This window comes from Mauremys reevesii, linkage group 24, assembly GCF_016161935.1.
Source record: "Mauremys reevesii isolate NIE-2019 linkage group 24, ASM1616193v1, whole genome shotgun sequence".
Taxonomy (NCBI): Eukaryota; Metazoa; Chordata; order Testudines; family Geoemydidae; genus Mauremys; species Mauremys reevesii.
In genome coordinates this window covers 3966918-3988314 of record NC_052646.1, presented here as the reverse complement: position 1 = coordinate 3988314, position 21397 = coordinate 3966918, and the positions used below count along the sequence as shown (strand labels likewise).

At 48.4% G+C, this 21397-nt stretch overlaps 1 protein-coding gene across 2 annotated transcripts in view; it reads right to left on the bottom strand.

The window, feature by feature from the left end:
• Positions 1-354: 354 nt before the first annotated feature.
• Positions 355-21397, bottom strand: part of BCAN (brevican) — a 54660-nt gene continuing 33617 nt past the window's right edge. For both annotated transcript variants that reach the window (XM_039512090.1, XM_039512091.1), the window contains exons 8-14: positions 19421-20731; positions 12922-13029; positions 10174-10332; positions 5835-5917; positions 4226-4370; positions 2369-2551; positions 355-603 (exon numbers count right to left, since the gene is read on the bottom strand). In XM_039512090.1, the coding sequence (XP_039368024.1) occupies positions 587-603; positions 2369-2551; positions 4226-4370; positions 5835-5917; positions 10174-10332; positions 12922-13029; positions 19421-20731 (2006 nt within the window). In that variant the 3' untranslated portion in view covers positions 355-586. The remainder of the gene's footprint in view (positions 604-2368; positions 2552-4225; positions 4371-5834; positions 5918-10173; positions 10333-12921; positions 13030-19420; positions 20732-21397) is intronic.

The following is a 21397-nucleotide window of genomic DNA, read 5'->3' as shown; positions in this document are numbered from 1 at the left end:
ATGTTCCGACACCAAGGGGCACTGGAGAGGAGGATCCATGCAAGGCCCCACACCCTACAGCGGTGAGTACAACGGCATATGGCGCTGAAACCCAAATTGCAAACCTGCTCAAACTCCAGGCATATCCCAGGTCAGATCTGATTCTGGAGCCCAACGTGGGGCCCATCCCTAGTTCAAACCCCCAGAGCTGGGTGAAACCAGGGAACGTCTTTTCCAAGGTGGGGAAAATACAAAGGGGTGCATTTTGGAGAGACGTCACGTCACTCCTCCCAGATACAGATTTTTTTTTTCCCCATGAAATGGGCTGTGGGGTTTTGTGGCAGGAACCTGAGACAAAATACTCCTTCCACAAAGTGAAAAGTTACATTTTATGTTGCTCTCAATTTTTTTTTTAAAGGGAATATTTAGTCATTAGAATTTCTTTATACATACATAAAAAAAACATGATGGGGAGGAAGGCATCATTGCTTTTCCTGCTGGTTTTCAGACTGTTTTACAAAAGAATATTCCCAGCTCCGTTTCCATTCAGAACTAGTCTCAGTGCTCTGGGAAGGGATGTCTTCCATCTTGGGTCCATCCTCAGTCATCAAGGGTTTGGTCCAACTTTTCAGAGAGAAATATACAAGGAGCAAAAACATCAGTCAGATGCCAGCACGGTTGGATTCATAGATTTTAAAGCCAAAAGGAACCGTTAGATCATCCAGTCTGCCCTCCTGTATAACACAACCCAGAAAATTTCACCCAGTTACCCCGATACTGAACCCAATAACTTGGGTTTGACTCAAGCATCTTCCAGAAAGGCAGCCAGTCTGGATGCGAAGACATCAGGAGCTAGAGAAGTGGTTCTCAACCTGTGGCCCATGGGCCGCTTGCAGCCCAATCAGCACAAAGCCGCAGCCCATGTGACATCCTCCAGGCCATACAGGTAGTATTGGATGCGGCCCACAATGGTAAATAGGTTGAGCCCCTCTGAGCTAGAGATTCCACCACTTCCCTTGGTAGTTTATGCCAGCGGTCAGCCCCCTCACTGTTAAAAATATGCACCTTGTTTCTAATTTGAATTTTTCTGGCTTCATCTTCCAGCCATTGGTTCTTGTCCTGCCTTTCCCCACCAGATTACAGACCCCTTCCGTAGCTGGTGTTTTTACATGGGATAAGGTATTTAGATATTGGAATCAAGTCACCTCTTGGTCTTTTTGCCAACTAAACAGACTGAGCTCTTTAAATCGCCCACCATAAGACATCTTTTCCAGCCCTCAGATGAATATTGTGGCTCTTCTCTGCATCCTTTCTAATTTTTCAACTTTTTTTAAAATCGTGGTACAGAACTGGGCGCAGTATTCCAGGATTGGTCTCACCAATACTGTATACACCCCCCTGCTCCTACTCACGCGTCCCCTTTACACATCCAAGGATGGCGTTGCCCTTCTAGCCAACCCATCGCACTGGGAGTTCATGAGTTGCTTGTCCAGCAGCTCGTTAAGGCTCAGAGTTATCCCACACCAAGCTCACATGTGCATTTCCTCAGGCTATCTGTCATGAGCTAGGATTTTCGACGACACATGGATGGGATCAATTATTTGCTATGCATGTTTTGCTCCAGCTCTCACAAGTTGCCAGGCATGCTCAAGCAGATCACCCAAATCTTTGCACTAGCCCTCCCACGTATACATCACTTCCTGCTCCCCATTCAGCAAAATACACACACGGGGCTCAAGACACGGCATCTTTGCTTGGTTTGGGTTAGCTCACCCATTGCCATAGGGGATCAGACAACTGATCCGTTTAGCCCAATACGCCACCAATGGCCATCCTGTAGCAGACCACGCAAGCTCAGCGTCCCACCTCCTCCCAAAGCAGATCAGAACATTGGTCCACCCAGTTCTGTGTCCAGGCTCCAGCCCAGGACAATAGCTGCTGTTTCATCAGTCGGTGGGAAGCTTCCACAATGCATCTAATTGACTTTGAGTGACACGTGGGGGGCAAATCCCTTCCTGATCCTGCAGGCAATGACGTCCCGCTGTAGAACATGGCATCTAATGACCTTTCTTAGAGTCTCACCATGCCCATCTGGAAACAGCTAGCCTGATTCTGCATTGCTTGTGCGCCCATTGAAATCACCTGACCTTTGGGGGCACAAGCAATGCAAAAACCCACCCTCTGCCAGCGCTGGCGAAAGGAGCCCGTGTTCTAGCCTCCACAGAACTGTCACCTGGGCTGCTCTTTAGCCAGCTGAGAAACTAGGGACCACATCCTGAACTTGTGTAAACGGGCACAGATCCCCTGCTGGTGTGACTAAGCATCATTTCATTGAAATCAAAGGCGCGATGCGGCTAGGGATTCAGCCCTGCGTTTGCCAAGCACTCACTCGGAATGCAGCTGAGCTGCGGCTGCTCCCACCGGCCGTCCTCCTGGCACCGAACCACGGGCGAGTGGCGTTGGGTGAAGCCATCCAGGCATCGGTACAGGACAGTGGCATTGATCTCATAGCGCTGCTTTGGTTTGCCAAACCGGTGGGCGTTTGTTATCTCGGGCGGGGAGGCGCAAGACACTGGGGGATGAGGGAAAGGGAGACAAAGGGTTAAAGGTCATGCAGGATGTGACACTGTCTTGGCCATGGTAGACGTGATGTCATCCTCACAAGTACATCATAGCAAGATGACCCCCCCACCTTCCTGATAAGTAGCCCCTCTGCAAGTCGATTCCCCCCTCCATTGCCTCAGGGAACCCAGAGATGACAGAGGTGGGGGGAGGAACCTTTCAAAATTCAAAATTTCACTGAAACTTTTCACCAACATTTCTCATTTCTACCAAAAAAAAGTGGGGGGTGGGCAGGATTTTAGTCTAAATTTTTGGCAATTTTTTCTTATCCCCTTCTATCTTTCAATCTAATTTAGGGTTTGCATCATTTCCACCCAGTTCTCTTGGTGATATACTTGGGAAAATGAGTCTCGTGCTTTCTTCTCATGGTCAGTCCACATAGAGGATAACGGCCCACTACTGCTGCCTGCTAGCAGTCGCTCAAGGGGCATATAGGGCTGTGGAAGGTCCATATTTCAGACCTGTGCGTGGGAGTGTCATTGTACCTTCAAAGGGGCAAAAAAAATGGAAAGGGAAACCCTATGGCCAACTTGCTTTGTACGCAGCCTGAGCAGATAGGAAGGGACCCCCTGCAGGTTCAGCAAGTCCAATCCCTGCTATCACAGGCATGTCATCCCATTCATAAACCGATGGAGTGCCGTCTTCCAACTAGTTAGCTTGTCTGCCCCCACTACTGCTCTCTTGGGACGCTGAATCTGTCACCTCAGATGGTTAGGAAGCTTCTGGTTTCCAGCCTAAATTCATTCATGGTCAGTTTATACATCTATTATTTATTAGTATTTATTTAGAGGACCAGCTTATGTTTATTATTATTATTATTCTTAATGACTTATGTTGTGGTAGAGCCTAGCAGCTCCGGCCATGGCCCGGGACCTCCTGGCTGCACAAACAGAACGAAAAGCCGGTCCCCACCCCAAAGAGACCGGCTTGATTCTCTGCTCCCCTGCACCTTGTGCCGTTATCAACCCCAGTGCCAAATGGGTGTAAAAAGCTCCCAGGCTGACTCGTAACACGTTGTATGGGTGGAAATACCTACAGAAGAAAGTGCAGTGCAACGGAGAATCAGGCAAGTGAATTAGAAGCTGGTTCGTGTTGCTTTTGTATAGTGCTGCAGGCATGTCTAGGAGAGGCAGTTGGGGATGTTTTGTGTAAAAGTTAATTGAAAACTTTTTTTGTTTTGTTTTTGTCAAAATGTTTTTACACCATTTGGGGTTTCCCCTCCCCCGCCACGCTGAAAAACCCAAACCTGAAAATGTTCGTTTTCAGCAACAAACGTTTTTTGAAAAATGCTGAGTTTTCGGCAACCGAAAACCAAAACCCTCCTGCCGTTTGGGCAAAAATGATTGGCAAAATCAAATCGATTGCCTGACTGGCCAAAATGCTTGGTGGTTTTGGTTTTAATTTACCAAAAACCAACGAAACGTCAATTTAGGGTTTTTTGATGAAAACTTCAAAAGTTTTGTCCAAAGTGAACAATTCCAATGTCTGTTTTGGACACGAGGCCCATTTTCCATTGGAAAAAACCTTTTCAATGGCAACTGTCTTCCCCCCGCCCCCATGCTAATGTCTAGGTCTCAGAGCAGAAGCCGGCGCCAGTGCAAGAAGTGGTACAACCGAGGCTTACCTAGGCCCATTTTACAGGTGTAGGATAGGTGGTAGTTGCAAGGCACGTCGCTCCACTGGCCCCCGTTATGCCACGCTATGACCACGCAGTCTTCTCCAGACAGGAAGTAGCTGTCAGGCTGCCCGTGGTACCAGTTCTCATAGAGCTGCCAAGAAAAGGAGCATGAGTGAACTCCACCGCGGGGAATACACTGCACACAGGGCTCCAACACAAAAGAGTCACCTGGCTGCCATTAGATGTAGGAGACTGGACCGAGCCTGGGGAGATTCATAGATCGATTTATTTTTAAGGCCAGAAGTGTCCATTGTGCTCAAGTCTCACCTCCTACGTTGCACAGGCCAGAGAATTTCATCTTGTGTTGGATGCATAACTTGTCACCGAGCTCAATGGTGTCGTTTAGCAAGAGGCAGCGAGTCTTTAACTCAAGACCCCCAGGGAGGGAGAAGCCACTGTGCCAAAGTCCATCACGCTCGCTGGGTTGGGTTTAGCTAGGCGTAGCATGAGGAGCAATTCTAAAGATTGATAACCTGCAGGCCTGCTCTGGAAGGGATAACGGCCAACCCAAGGTTACCATGGAAAACCTTCAGGATGTCAGACAGTAACCCTAAAAGTCTCTACACCCTTCCTTTAGATGCCGTCACCTCTGGGGTGGTGGGTTTAACTGCCCACAGCAACAGAAAGGGAAGAATACTACATTTCCCCCCCCCGGAAACTGCCCAGCGAACTGAAAGAGGTGCAGCAAAAGGGAATTTAATGTGAATTAGCTCCCCCCTCCCTCTGCTTTGGAAAAAATACCATGAGGGCTTACGGCCAAGAATTCTTGCAAGGTTTCAGCACCTGTAATTGAAAGCAGGCTTTCAGCCGGTCTTAGCTCCCATTGAGAGCACTGAGTAATCTCTAAACACACACACACACACTCTCTCTCTCTCTCTCTCTCTCCTCTCCCCCCCAGCCCCCAAGGTTGAATCTGATCCCAAGTGTGGGTGCTGAGCACTTGACCGTCCAGGCCTGGATCCTTTGACAGTCAGTGGGATTAAGGCTCATAAGGTGTCGGTTCCTGACTCAGTGAAGCGCTGCACTGCTGAACGCAGCGATGCCAAAGTGCCTATTCATATCCTGGGCCCTGGCCCTTAACAACAACGGGGCGGAGGGAGGGGTCTTTCCTGCAAAGATCCCTGAAGCAGCCCAATGCCTCGGCAGTAGCCCAGCACTGACTCAGAGAAGGAAAATGCCTATGGCTGAATCACTGAAACCAGCGCTTCGCTTTTCATCAGCGGCCTCTCAGCCAAATCTGGCTTCGCTTGTCCAAGCTCAAGGTGGTTTGGCACGAGTTTACAGCCTGCCTTCCAGGGTAGCGAGACCACGTACCCAGCAGACTCTCAATGCAAAGTATGATTTAAGTGTCTGATTCATCCTCACAGCTGCAGAATATTTTCCGAGTGATTGTGAAGAACAAAGGGCCATTGAGAGGGTCTTTTCCTCCTCTTTACTGTGTCTGATTTGAAATGGCCATGCTAAGCCAGTCTCTGTGCCTAGTTAACTGAGTTCTCATGCTGACGTACAGGGGCCTTTGCACTGAAGAGTAGCACACGGACCCCTTGTGACTTACCACGGGGCTCCCATCAGACCACTGAAAATCTCCTTCGATGGTTCGATCATTCAGGCCAATCCACTGATATTCCTTGTACTGATCTGGAATCCAAAGGGGGTTTGCGGTTAGTGCAGGGCAAAGTAAACCAGCAGGAATCCCCAGACTGGATCAGAACCATGGCCCATCTGGGTCAGTATCCTGGCTCACATCAGCGGAAGGGGCAAGAATCCCACCGTGGGTAATGAGGGAGCTACGTGGACACAGGGCCCCTGACTCTCATCCTTCAGGGGCTGCTCCCTGATGCAGGAGACCTGACGTCCCTGCCAAGACGGCTGGTTAGATATTTAGCCTGGGACCCGTGTGGGAGGCTGGCTGACTTCCCGTGGGATTTAGACGAAACAGGAAAACTCCCAAGCAACTGCGACCAGCTCTAGGGTCCGAGGCGGTCGCTGTGATTTGGTAGCGTCGGGTAACCCCTGTGCACTGAGGTAAATGCACAAAGTGCAGGGCGGCCCAGAGTCGAGCTCAAGGTATTTCGTTTAAACGGGGCTCATGCTTGGGTCCTTCCAGGAGAGGGCAGCAGAGTCCATCCATTTCCCCATCCTCTCACCCCGCACTCCAAGCTGCAGCTGCTCCCCAGCTTCTCTGGGCAGGGCCACTGCTCACACTGCAAGCGACAGCCCTGCCAGGTAGGGCGGCAGCCTTGGGCATGTAAGCCCCTTCCCCCTACCCTGTCTCACTCCTTCCCTTCCTCCGGCCCTGGACTGCTTCTTTGCTCCACTACAGCATCCGCTTTCTCTCTGATCCTCTGTCCCTTTCTCATCGTGTCCCACTGTACGTCTTTCTTTCCCTCCCTGGGTTTTTCATGATTGCTCATTGCTTTTCTTTAAACCTTCGTTTCTACCTATCCGTCTATCCCCATACATCCTATCTAGCTAGCCCTGAGTTTTCCATGATCATTTACCTCTGTGGCTTTCACCACTTTCAGTGAGACAAGCCTCTTTCACACACGTGCATACACACATGTGCATGTTCGTGCGCACCTCAGACACGTGCACACACGTGCTGCACATACACACGCAGCAGCACTCTCTAATCTGCAGGTTGTTGCTGCCATCACCCTGGCTTAGCAAATGCATCAGGGGAGGAAGGCAAGGGAGCTGCACTCCCGGCTGCAACAAAAAGCAGGGAATGCTGCCCTGGGGAGGGAAGAAGCGTTCACAGGCCGCAGAGGGAGTTCCCTGCTTTGAAACAGGAGTAGATTAAAGTGCGCTAGGGAATTTTCAGTGCACGGCAGCAGGATCCAGACAGACATGGTGCGCGGCAGGCAAGCACGGTGTAGATTGATACCCCATTTTATCATGAATTAACTTGTTCACCTAGGCAAGCCCTCAGCTTTCACTGAAAAACAGAAGTAAGTTTCTAACCATCGTGGTTGCAGGGAAAAGCTCAAAAATGTGTAGGGCCTGTCTACACTGCACGCCAAGGCTGGGCTCTGGCTCAGGTTTGAACCCAGCCCCTTCTGTCCACACACAAATCAGTTGACTCAGGTCAGCGAACACTCGGGGCCCGAGTCCTAGGATCCTGCTAGGGGGTGGGTCAGAGCCTGAGTCCCACTGTGTCTTAGGGCCAAGGCCTATCAGTGTGGATGCAGCTCAAGCCACAGATCTGAGTCAGAAGGTCAGTGTAGTGCAGTGTGGACGCATCAGCCCAGCTGTGAGACCCAGGGCCAGCACTTGTACACCCAGATCTACAGTGCAGTGAGGACGCCCAAGCACGGTCTTGGAAACCCGAGTGTACAAACCCGGGTCCCACGGACGTCGGTTTATTTTGTACCTGAGCCCCTGTGAGGAAGACTTGGGAAGCTAGAGAACAGCAAAGGTAAGTTTTATTCCCTCACTCCTTCACAGCGCTCAAATGCTTGACCAGAGTTGGTCGACCAGAAGCTGGCGTGGTGAATAGAATCGAAAGAGGCTTGTGCTCCGATCTCAAGATAAATCTACCCACAGGTAGGTTCTGAAGTGTCTTACTGCCAAGAAACATGCCAGACCTTTCTCGAGGACATGATCAGTTTTTTCTGGAGCTCTCAGGGCTCTGGAGGCACATGCAATAGTGACTTCTCGTCCATTTTTTAGCTGTCAAGACAGCACCAAGACCATACTCGCACGCATCTGTGGTGACAATCATTTGCATCGCAGACACAAAAGAGCTAAGAATCAGGCTGGTGGAAATTGCATGTTTTATGTTGTTAAAGCTGTTCTTGCGCACTTCATCCCATTCAAGCCCCACGTTTTTTTTTAGGAGATGACACAAAGGAACGACTTTCAGAGCAAACTGCTATACAAACGTTGAATAGTATTCGCACAGTCCCAAGTACAGTGTTTCTCAAACTTTTGTACTGACGACCCCTTTAACATAGCAAGCCTCTGAGTGTGACCCCCTCCTTATCAATAAAAAACACTTTTTTACATATTTAACGCCATTACTAATGCTGGAGGAAAAGCGGGGTTTGGGATGGAGGCTGACAGCTCACGATCCCCCAGGTAATAACCTCACAACCCCCTGTGGGGGCCCCCAGTTTGAGAACCCCTGCCCAAGAAGGATCAAAGTTTGACTTTATTGTCCAGCGCTGGTGCTTCACAAATGGCTTTCACTTGGTCTGGTTTTGCTTGTATGCCGTTCCAAGAGCTAATCTGACCTATATGTCACGGAGTCAGTACAGAATTGCCTTTTTTTTCCCCTGAGAGTAAGTCCATGTTGTTGGAGTTTTTCTAGAACCCTTGTTAGGATGACATCAAGTTCAGAATCATCTTTGCCGTACACCAGACTGGCCTCTTGAAAGGACGCCATTATCTCTCTAAAGATCACATGCATCATTCTCTGGAATACAGATGCTGCAGAGGCTAACCCAAATGGCATCCGTTTGACTAGGAACAAGCCTTCTGGAGTGATGAAAGCTGTGTACATGTGGGATACTTCCATTAAGGCTATCTGGTGGTACACTGAGAATAAATCAAGGGTGATAAGAATTCTTGCTTCCTTCAAGGTGAGCAACTTTTCACTGGTGTTGGTTAGAGGGTGACAATCCACCACTATGTTGGAATGTAGAGCTCTCAAATCCACACATGCAGAGGGCACCTTTAGGCCTCCTTGCAAGAATGACAGGAGAAACCCATTCAGATGAGTCAACCGGTTCAATGATGTCTACTTAGCATAGTTTCAGACAGTCTTGTAACTGTCTGTCTTCATGACAATTTGATCCCTGATCATTTCATCTGTGAAAATGGCAAATACACAGGTTGCACTCAACTCATGTAAGGCAGCCATGTAGTGGTCGATGGGCTCAGGAGGCATCTATACACGGGAACAGAACTTGAAGCATCCAGCAATAACATTGAGTAAAGGATTAAAATGATCTTCCAGGGCTGAGAGAGTCACATTTTGCAGTATGTCAGGACGAGGAGGAAGATGTTTGAAGATTGCTGAAGAAAGACCTCCACTGTTCCCATGGGAGTGGCAGATCTCCTTGGGGAGGCATGAAGAACAGTGGAAGCAGGACATGCGTCATGGTAATAAGTGTGGAAGCAAGTTGGAGGCGTCAGCAAGAAAGGTAGAGAACAATCAGCCGGGAAGATTTTCTGGTCACAGAATTGCTGACTGGCCCTGTAAAACTCTGTTCGCACTGCAGCTGGGTACTCAGAACTGCAGGGGAACGTGCCAGCTGGGGAAAAGGAACACTTTGAAAAATAGATACTGCTCCTTCAAATTTCTCTTCTCGGCAAGCTGCAGTTGCCGGCAGCAGCAGGCTTTTAGGCTGGAGTTTCCCTGGGAGCAGCAACAGCAGGTAGCAGCAGCAGGATTATGAGGTACTTGGTTAACCCTAAAACAGATTTCGGTTTCACTGGGTTTTTTTAGGGCTCGTCACCAATTTTTGTACCTCAACCGCTGTGAGGAAGACTCGGGAAGCTGGATAACCACAAGGGTAAGGTTTATTCCCCTCGCTCCTTCACGCAGCTCTTATTCTCATTTCTCCTGCTCTTCCTTTCTCTCTCTCTCTCTCCCCCCTTCCCCAATGCCCTCACACTCTCTGCAGTGCATCCTGGGAATTCTAGTTCCTGGACCCAAAGCTACAGAAACTACCTAGGAACAAACTTACAAACATGTGCTGCTGTCTGCACATAGCTAGAGACAACCATTTGCAATGCAGTGTAGGCATGTTCCTTAGCCTCTGGAACCTGAAGGCAAATAAAAAGCTCAAATGTTTTTTGTTTTTTTTTTAACTCTCATGATTTTGAAGCCCCCAGCTCATGATCCTAGGGAGGCCTTGCTCCCGATATTTGAAGGCAATGCTGCTTACTGTTGATGAAGTTCTGCTCTTCGGGGGTCATGATGTTGGCCAAGTGACCACCATAACGCCGGCACTGAGTTTCTGCATCCTCCCAGCTCCTTCGGATGGCGAAATGTTTATAGCAGGACCCCTGGAAGCTGTTCCAGCCTGGCCTGCACTTCTCCAGATCTGGAGGGAGGAAAGAGGACAAACAAGAGAGCCAGTGAGAGGAGAAAGAGACGAGATGCCTGGAGAAGCGAGAGAAACAAGCGTGTCCGTCCAGAGACAGATCAACTACTCCCAGCAACTGTCAGATGCTCATTTCAAAAGAAACATCAAGAGAGAACCGTGTTCTGCACAAATCCTCATCCCGTAACATGCTTTGGTTGAGATGGGCTTTGCATAGGGTGACCAGATGTCCCAATTTTATAGGGACAGTCCTGATATTTGGGGCTTTGTCTTATATAGGTGCCAATTATCCCCCACCCCAATCCTGATTTTTCACCCTTGCTATCTGGTCACCACATTATGGATCCTGGGCCAAATGCTCAGCTGATGTAAACTGGATGAAGTCAATGGTGCCAGTTTATACAGTTGAGGATCTGGCCCGATATTTTGGTTAGAGTCAGATTCGCACCTGGTGTGACTCTGGATCCTCCAGACATACACCCAGGAGGGTATGGTGGATCATCCATCTCCATCAATGGCTATTTTACAGCTCCCCTCGAGTCCAAAGACCTGGTTCTCTCAGTTTCACTATGCGTCCTTTACCCTGCTGGGGCAGCGTAAAGAGGATTTAAAGTGAGCACAACTGTACTTCTCTGCCAGAACAGGGCAAAGGGATGTTAATGTAAATGCGCATGAATTCCAGAGTCGTCTCTGAACAGAACAATTCCCCTAGCAGCCCAATTTTCTATAGCATTTTATAGGCCTGATTCTCCATTGCTTTGCACCTAGCTCAGTCATTTACACCAGATCAGAATGTTTTGCACTCACATTGCACTGGTTTAAATGACCGCCCAAGGTAGAAAGCAATGGCGATGCGGGCGTTATAGCGCTTACTCGTTCACTGTCTTTCCTTCTTGCTTCCCTCCAACCTTGGGTCTTTCATGATTTATTTATTGGATTTTTCTTTAGCCTTTAACTGGTCTGGTGAGGCTTAATTATTCGAATAGCTTATTCCATCGTGTCATTTCTGGGTATGTTTTGCCCCGTGGCATAGACACCTTAACATTCTTTTAACAAGTTGCTCCACTTTGTTTGTCACTAGGATTGTGGTTATGTGTCTCTTTGAGAAATGCGGGTCCAATATAGAGTTCACTGGAGAAACTCTGATGGGTCCATAGTCCATTGGACGATGTCAGTGATACTCAGATTAACGCTCGAGCCGCAAGTGGTCTCCTGTGGCTCATTGCAGCCCGTGATAGTAAAACATTGTGTGATTTAATTATTAACCAATCAGGATGCTTTTACCGTTATTAACCAATTGTAGTTGGTAAAATAATACTTGATCAGTCTTTTGCTGTGAGAATATTTTATAGGTGTATAAAATCTGTACATGAAACAATGAATTCACACGACTGGGGCTCTTTTGGGTAATGTTGATCACTAACTTGGGTCCTGAAGCGCTGCGGTTTCAGTATCACTGAACTGTGCGGTTCCGTCACAAGGCCAACACTTTGCAAGACTGGGTCTGTTTTACTGGAATTTTGTTTAGGAAGAAAACTGGAGGGAAAAAGTTCTGACATTGTCAGAACATCCCATTTCGACATTTGTGTAACAAAATGTTTCAATTTTTCCTTTTAAATTTTTTAAAATTATTGTGTGTGTGTGTGTGTGTGTGTGTGTGTGTGTGTGTGTATATATATATATATATATAAAAATACAAAATTTACTCAAAATCAAAGCGAAACATTTCAGTGGACCCAAAAGAAAATTATGCTGGACTTTTTTGTTGTGGAGACTTTTGAAATGTTCAGGTTTTGCTCCAATTCAGAACAAAGCTGCATTTCAAAATCTTGGAATCGTTGGCGAAACGGAACTTCTGTCCATCCCACAGCGCTAGTCATTTGTCCCAGGGCGTGAGCTCAGGACACTTTTTATCCTGATTATTCTCTAGCTGTGTTATTCAGCAGTGAAGCCCTGTAGTCGGCAGGAGGGCTTAGGGGGCTGTATGCAGCCAGGCATCTTTAGATCTTTGAGTTGAAGCCCCACAAGACGGGTGGAGGCCCACGTGAATTGAATTGTTGGGTCATGATCCAGATGAAGAGGCGTCCACATAACAAAAGCACCTTCTTGGTTGGCATTAAATTTGCCCCCTTCTTGGCTATCTTAGTAGAGAGGCCATGGACAGATGGGGTCAGGTAGACCTGAGGTCCTCTCTCACTGCTAGCATGGGGTCCCTGCAGCTCCGGGGCTATACAACGGCTATGTTTTATGCACTGCAGAGTTAGCATCCACCAGTTCTGCCACTGAACTCCCTTGAAACTAAAAACCAGCATGGTTGGTCTGAAGACCAGGGACGACTTTTTATTAAACTGGTGTGTGCGTGCCACTGCCCTCTCCTGGACAGAATCGGAACTGCATCATAGGCCCCTCCACCACTTGAGCTCAGGTGGCTGTTAGAGCCGAAGGATCTGGGTTCTATCCCGGCTGCTGCCCTGAAATTGCCCGTGACACGCAGCACAATTAGCAGCCCAAGCGGGCTGTGGGTTTGTTACGTTTCCTCAAAACACAGCAGCATTTCAGGCTGTCTCTGTGGTGCGCGCCCGGACTCACCTGTTTCACAGGAATCTCCTCCATAGCCTGGCAGACATATACAGCTGATGTGGTCTCCTTCTTCGCTGCAGGTCCCTCCGTTCATACAAGGGTTTGGGATGCAGTCATCTGAAAGCACAGGCAAAGAGTGAAGCGGGCAGCTGAGCCCTGGGATCCCAAGTGACATTAATACTGGGAGCAAATCTGAGCTGAGCAGCACCCCGAGAGATCGGGTTTGGCTGCAACTGTTCCAGACTTCTCCAGGAGCCAGCGATGGGGTCTCAGGCCTCTCTCCTGCTGATGCTGAATCTTTGGAGATGGGATGCTCAGAATGCAGTGTAAAACGAGGTGGACTCCAAGCCTCCGATCTGCCACCCCCCAATTCCCTCTCAAGTGTTGGGAGAGGGCAGGATTCAACCCCCCCCCCACACACACACACTCCCCCGCAAGACCCGAGCATGCCCCCTAAAGTTCTGGCTCTGTGTCAGATCTTAAACCAGAAGGAGGCCTATTTTGTCTAGGCCTAAGGCTCGCAAGAGATGCAGAGCAACGAGCCAGCCTCGTGGCATCGTAAAGAACCGAATGCCCCAATCCTCTTGGAGAGCCGGGTGTGACCGGACACCCCCATGTCGGGGGCTCCGCTGCAGGTAAAGAGGCAGCACCAGTGTTTAAGTTTCCATCTGCGCGGGAACCTCAGTCATGTTGGGAGACCCGCGTAGAGCAGCCCCTCCCCAGACGTGGCGAGCGCTCTCGGACGCCATTACAAACTTGGTTCTGTCCCGCAGAACCGATGGGACAGACCTGAGTGGTGGGAGCCGTTTGACCTTTCAAATGATCCGTAGAGAAGGTAAATGCTGGGCAGGGGGTGAGGAGGGACATTCAATAATTCTATAACCAAACATAAAACATTGTGTGAGCTCAGTGGCGGCCGTTGGATTGGCGGGCACTAGGGATGGAGTGGACTCCAGGGAGAAGGTGGATTCTTTCAGAGCAAGAGGATCTACCGCCCGTTCTGTTTGCACCCGGAGGATTGTTTGAGGAGCCATGAGGGGGCAGGGGTGGAGACGTGCATCTCAAGAAGGGATTGCTGTCTCCCCAGGAATAGGAATGAATTCTGGTGGTGGGTCCCCTCCTGCTAGATTGGACTGAGCTAAGAGTCAGACTCATCCGGGGATAGAGAATCACGTTGGCTGGGAAATACCCTCAGGGGATGGCGGCCTGGGCTAACGATCCAAGCACTCGCCCCCAATCAATCCGAGTCCCATTCTTGGCTCTGCCATTCCCAGGCTCTGTCGCCTTGTATTAGTTAAAGTATTCTGTGCGTCCGTTTCCCCATTTATAAAACAGGGAAGAATTACAGTGATCTTGCCAAGGGACTTGGAAGGATGCGATTTTTACTGGCGAATGTCGATAAGCGTCAATTGCGCCAGACGCACACACAAACCCATGGAAACATACTTCCATCAATTACAATTGAAATGTACAGGTAGGCAAAGGAAGCAAAGTGTGGCTTGAGAACTTCTTAGAGCTGGGTTTCAGGATATGCCCTTTGTATACTGTGACAATTGGTGTTCTAACGGTTATAAAGCATTAACTTTTTTAATCCGAACATCTCTTGCCTGATCTCTCCCCCTCCCCCACATTGCCTGACCTTCCCATAATTTCCTGCAACTGTGAAAATGTAAATTGATAAAAATTTGGGGGGGGAATGCACAAAATTATGGGGCTTAAGTCACCGTGAACATTTAAATTGATTAAAAATTGAAAAAAATGCTTAAAAATAAACATCAGTATTATATATAAAAAAATTATCATCAAGTTCCTCCAAGGCTATTGACGGGGTGTCCTTTGAGGGTTACTTAGAGTGTGGCATCTGAAGAAGTGGGTGTTTTACCCACGAAAGCTTATGCCCAAATAAATCTGTTAGTCTTTAAGGTGCCACCGGACTCCTCGTTGTTTTTGTGGATACAGACTAACACGGTGACCCCCTGATATTAGTGGTCACAGCATTCTGAACATGCAGGCTACGATTTTAATTTGAGTGGCAAATGGCCATCCAAATCTTTTGTTTTGCTTTGAAAATTTCACCCCCTAATGAACATCAGCAGGCGGCAGTGTCCCAGAGTCACATTCCTGAGCTCCAATACTGAGCTTTTCATTTGCAGATCTGTCCTCATCCCTGTTTCATGGATGATGAAACTGACATAGAGGGAAAGAGAGAGAGACAGGAGCTGCAGCAATGTCCCCACTATCCACTAGGCAAAACTGCCTCCCATTGCTGCTACCTACAAGGAAGTTCTTTAGCTTGAATATATTTGAACCTCAACGCTCAGCTGTCCTGGTGCCTAAAGTTTTGTTCTACCCACTAGACCACACTTCCTGCCAGATGCAAGCGTTGAACTGAATAGTTGCGCCCCTCAGCCCATCCTTAGTTCACTAATTTAGCTTCTTTATTTGTAGCTGTGCTCGCTTGGTTTTTCCTGTGGGTCACTCCCAGCCTTGGGAATGCATCTGCTGGTGCTCACTGGGCCTTAGAGGGTACATGCCTCCTTTAGACAACGCCTCCGAAGAGCGTTCCAGCCATTAAGGCTTTGCAAACCAGTTGGATGCTTCCACCCCCTTCTGACCCATTCAGCAGAGCAAGAATCTGGACACTGGGTAAGCGAACGGCCTCTGTTAGCTGCCTTCGCAAGGCACGGCCAGATGCTTGCAATTAGGCTGACTGGATGAGCTGCCCTGCAGATGACTTAGCTTCAACATATTGTCCTGTAGCTTTTCTCCAGCTGGGACTCTGACGCCCCTGTGATCTCCAAGTTATTGCTATCTGCTTAAATTACGAGACATGATTCTCTCTCTCTTGGTTAGGCTGCAAGTGACTTGAGACCTATCGTGCTGACAAATCTTGGCAGCTTCCTTGTACGCTCCCCCGTGCCCCCGTCTGTTGTCTCAGGACTGTATTTTTGGTCTGTGTTTGCACAACACCCAGCACCATAAGGTTTTGGTCCATGATACAAATAGGTACTTATCGGTCTCCCATCCCCATAGCATCCAAGCATCTCGCTAATCTTTAATGTACTTATCTTCAGTGCTGTTTTCTCCCTTAGACCGCCTCTCTAGGGCCCAGTTCCCCCTCTAAGTGAGATGCCCAAGCTCCCAGTGGAAGTCTGTGGCAGAGCAGGGACTTGAATACAAGTCTACCAAGTGATAGGCGAGGGCCCTTATCACGGCATCATCGTTCCTACATGGTACTGATGCGCCAGGCTTTCAAACCAGATTGAGGCGCTTCTCGCCACAGGACGCCATTGAGGCCAAGAACTGAGCAGGAGTCAAAGAGGTTCGGGAGGTTGATGTGGGTAACAAGAAGAGCCAGACGTAGAATAGTAAATGCTAAAAAACCCGGAAACTAGCAATAGATAGAACTAAAAATAAACCCTCAACGCTTAAGAGCGTCTCTGCTAGGCAGGGCCGGCTGCCTATCCTGAATCTAGCTACTGCACGGGGTTCTTTTGCATCTTCCTCCGAAGCACCTAGAGTCTAGGGCCATGATGCTGCATGAAATAATGAACGACGGCCCCATGGTTATAGGCTGCTAGGCGGGGACCCAGGAGTCCTGAGTTTCATCCTCTGCTGCAGACTTGATGTGTGATCTTAGGCTCAGATCCTCCAAGGGATTTTGGTGCCTAACTCCCACTAAAATCAATGTGCTCTGCCTTTGACCTTGAGTTAGGGATTAAAAAGGGGAACGCGCCGTGCATACAGTATTTAGAATCACAGCAGCATTTGCTTTAATCAGACCGAGAACAGACGCAGGGCTTGTGGAGACCAGACTGGTTCACGTCGGAGTCAGCCTATGCTTTCTGCTGGGAGCATCGCAAGATTTTGGATTAATGGGAGTTTCTGAGTGAGGAGATCAGGAACTCTGTGAGCTTCTTAAAGAGGGAAAGGACCCAGGAGGTCATCCGGTCCCACCCTACCACAGACCATGTCTAAGGATCGTTTCCCCATTCTAATCTCAAAGTGCTTTGTCTGGTCCCACCCAGAGTGACCAGACAGCAAGTGTGAAAAATCGGGACAGGGCTGGGGGTTAATAGGAGCCTATATAAGAAAAAGACCCAAAAATCGGGACTGTCCCTATAAAATCGGGACACCTGGTCCCACCTAAAATGCCCCCATGTGATGGATACCTCCCTTAGAGAGACTGTTCTGCGCTGAGCAACAGGAAACATGTCTTGATCCGCAGTCCAAATTTGTCTTTGTGCCTGGTGAGGCTTCCTTAAAGCCACTCTAAACAATCCCTCTCTCCAGCTAGTCCTAAGCTAACGTCGTCCGGGGAGGTGATATTCCTACGTCGGCAGAAGATCCCCTTCGCTTGGGGTACGCGGCATCTGCACCCGGGGCCTATGCACAATTGACCGGACCCTGGAAACCCAGGTCAGCTACCCCAATACAGAGTGCGTTGCACGGCTTACATCGTGCGTAGGACACCACTGCCGCTCCACCAGCGGCTACAGTCCCAGAATCGTCACGCCCTTCGGCAGCCTAAGGGATAAGGACAAATCCTTCTCCTTAGAAGCACAGCGCTGACTCCTTATTTCCCTCACTCCGCCTGCGATCTGAGTGAACTGGGCCATAGGAGCTGGGCTGGGTCAGGCTAGGTCGGTGAGTAGATGAGAGACGTCTGACGTTGCTGCAGGAGGGCGTGTTTCTGTGCCAGCAGAGGGCGCTCTTCCCTGTGATTCAGCACTGACCCACAATGCCGTGAGGCCAGAGGCGTTCTCTTTCATATGAAGTGTGACATGGAAGCCTCGCCTATTGGTGGTCATAATTACATTTAGTTCTTAATTCACTACTACAATGGTTTGGGCCATTCTTTTCAATATACTCAACTTTTGTTGGTTTAATGAAGAGTTGCCCTCTGTGTTGGATTGGAAGCTCTCTGGTAAGGGACTGTGTCTTTTCTGTGAGTTTGTACAGCTCCTAGCACCAGAGGCCCGATCAGAGTTGGGCAAATTATATCTTTTGGTTCTCTGGCAATTCAGAAAAATCAAGGAAAAAGTCGGTTCGAATTAAACTGAATGTGACATTTTTCAAAATGTTGGGCAAATTGAAAAGTTTGAAAAAAAACTTAGTTTTGGGTCACATGAAACACTTTGTTCGACATGGAGCAAAATGATTTGCTTGAATTTTGAGCATTTTTTAAAATGTTTTTTTTTTAATTGAAATATATTTAAAAATTTAAATAATTTAAACAAAAAGTCATTTTGAACCAAAAAATCAAAACGTTTCATTTTGAAACTCTCCGAATGGAACACGGGGACTTTTTTTTTTCTTTTTTTCTTTTCAGTTTTGGTTTTGGTTTTCTGGAATTCGCCAGGGTTTTGGTGTTGCTGAACCTGCACTCTTCAGCGAAAAAAAGTTTTGGATGAAAATTTTCACTCTGTTTGTTCCTGATCCCTGACTGGGGCCCCCCAGACACAACTGAAACCCTCTGGTAAGCATAGGCTCCAGGTCCCCCTCTTTGCCAATTCATAGAGGAGATGAATCAGTTACAGCCCCAGCTAGACATCCTTAGCCCAAGCAATAGCAGCTAGAACTCGTCAGAAATTTTTGACTAAATGTTTTTTTCACCAAAACATGCTGATTTCATCAAAACTGAAACTGTTCATGGGAAAGGGTCAATTTCAACGAATTTCCTGGCCCAAACAAAAGTGGAAAAAGAAACGTTCTGTTTCGGCATTTTCTAAATGAAAAGTTTTGGGTTGGTTTTTTTTTTTTTCTTTTTCAGTTCAAACAATTTTTTGTTTCAAAATATAATTTTATACTTTAAAAAAAGGTTGAAAAGGGGGTGGTATATGGTCAAAATCCAAATGAAATATTTCAAAATGCTCAAAAAGTTTCCATTTACCCAAGCTGATTTGGTTTGTCAGTTTGCAGAAATTTTCAAGACACTATCACAATGCAAACAATAACATGTTACACCGGCAGAGCTGTGCAAAGGGGCCTCAGGATAAATGAGAATCAGGCCCACTATACAGAAGGGGTTTATAATCTGGCCCATAGTTCTTAGGCCGGGTGTAAAGAGAATTAGTTCATCAGTGGGAGACACACACACACATATGAGGAAAATTGCAATAAGACACAAGGCAATGGACCAATAAAGACAAAGGGAAGCACAGATCTAGCCAAGGTGGTTTTGTTCTAGAAAGCTTTTTAATTCCCTTTATTAGTACCGTGTTTAGTCATAGTACTTTTTTTTTTCATTGAAACAGTTGTTAAAAACACTTCATAGAAGTAGCGAGAGATTTAAAGTGCATGCGCGGTTGAGACCAATTTGTTTGACAAATATGTGCTTCTCCGGAACGTTAAACTTCCCTGATCCAGCTGAATGGGGGGGGAGAGAAAGACAGACAGACAAATGGACAGACAGAGGAAAGCATAGTGTGCAAGGGAGGTTTTTAGTGCGAGAGGCCAGTGTATATGGCTGCCCAAAGGGCCAAGGCAACACAGCCATATGGGTTACCTGAAATGTTCACCCCTGCTCCCAGGCTGGCGCTGTCTGTTGGCAGGACGGGAAGAGGGTGGGTGGCGGTCAAAGGGGCGTCTGTGAAAGGGATCCCCTCCAACGCTGGGCCTGATGCTTCTTTGGAGATGTCTGCAGTGGTGGGGGTGAGGCCGTGCTTGGTGGTGGATGAGCATCTGTCCACTTCTGGTTCTCCAGGAGTACCTGTGGGGGAGATGGCCGCTGGTGCCAGGGTAGCAGAGAGAACAGTTTGCCCTTCAATGGCCTTCTCCTCCTCAGATGATTCACCTATCAATGGGCCGCTCGCGTCGGAGTCAGGCGGTCCCACCCGCTTGTGTCCCACCATCTGGCTGTCGCTCTCTGCTGGAGATTTTCCAATGGGCGGCAGCACGGTATGGACCTGTCCTACTTCCGTGTGCGAAACGGTGAGGGCAACCATCGTCACCTCCGGTCGGGAGGCAGAGCGGACGTCCTCCACCTGGGAGCGGGTGGCAGCAGGCAGCAGAAGCCAGGTAGAACCTGAGTGCTCCTCATTCTCCTGGAGGCTGGACTTTCCCATACCAGGGGATACGGATAGCAGGATATCCTGAATCGCTGGGGTGCCTTCTGGCCACGCTGTGCCAAGTGCCCCGTCTCCAGATAGCTCTGCATCTTCAGAAGCACCCGGGTGTCTGCCCAGGTCAGGGAAGCGTGTGCTGCTCAACCCGGAAACAAGCCCACTTGGGGGGGTGGCATAGGTCTGGGCACGTTCCGTAGAGAGAGCCCGACCTGGTTCTTTGAGATCTTCTGCCTTCCACCCCACAGTTGGGGCAGCAGAAGCAGCGATGGTAGGAGAGTGCTCTTGTACCCCAGAGTCCTCCTCGATGCCCCTGGCGCTGGTGTTCTGAGCATCTGCCTCCTTCGTGGCAACGACCTCTAGGTGCTTGGAACCATTGATGAAATCCGCCTCTAAGACATCAGCAGAGCTGCCTTCTGCTGTGGGGTCCTCTCCGTGTTCTTGGTGGGAACTGATGGGAATGCGAGACATGTTTGGTTCGATTGCATCACCGGATCTGGCTAGTTTTGGTGAGATTTCCACTGGCGCATTTGTAGGGCTGGTGGTCATGTCTCCATCAGTCATTTCCACCTCTGCATGGGGGACCATGGATTGGGGCTCTCCTGGAGCCATCTCAGTGGGATGAACTGGGTTCTGTACCCCATCTGATCCCTGGTGGCGGCTGCCCAGTAGCTGCGTCTCTTTAGTAGTCCTCACGTTCTCTCCCTCCAACAAAGACTTCCAGGTTTGCTCCGGGTCAGTTCCGTGTTCTTCCTCTGCAAAATTCAAATGAAAAAGCAATCAAACTATCTCCTGCCTCCTTCAGGACGAACAACCAGAGCTGCTCGGAAAAGGGGGTTTTCGTTCCCCGGGGAAAACGCTGACAGTTCAAATTAAGTTCCTGTTCCTCAAAAGCTGAACTATCAAAACTTCTCGCGAAACGAAAAGTTTCTAAGCGGAAATGTCAGAGCTAAATATTTCAGCCTTTTCAATCAAAATGAAATGATTCAACAGGACGAAACCACATTTTTCATTTCAAACCAACTTTTCAGAACAAAAATATTGTCATTGATCATCACAACATCTCTCCAACATTTGCCCTTAAGTTGATCATCCATATTATATCTATCTTAGGTATTTATATGGCCCTCTTACCATTATATCTCAAGCAACTCACAATCTTCAATGTATTTATCCTTATAACAACCCTGTGAGATAGGGCAATGCTATTATCCCCAGTTTACTGACTTGGCCAAGTTTACACAGGAAGTCTGTGCAGAAAAGAGAATTGAATGCAGGTCTCCTGTATCCCAGGCTAGTGCCCTAACCACTAGACTCTCCATCCTCCTTGTTTTGCGAACTTAACATCAACCTTAACTCCATTTTAACAGTGTTTTGTCTGGGAACTATAAACCAGATCCCTTAGCTGGTGTGAACTCCCA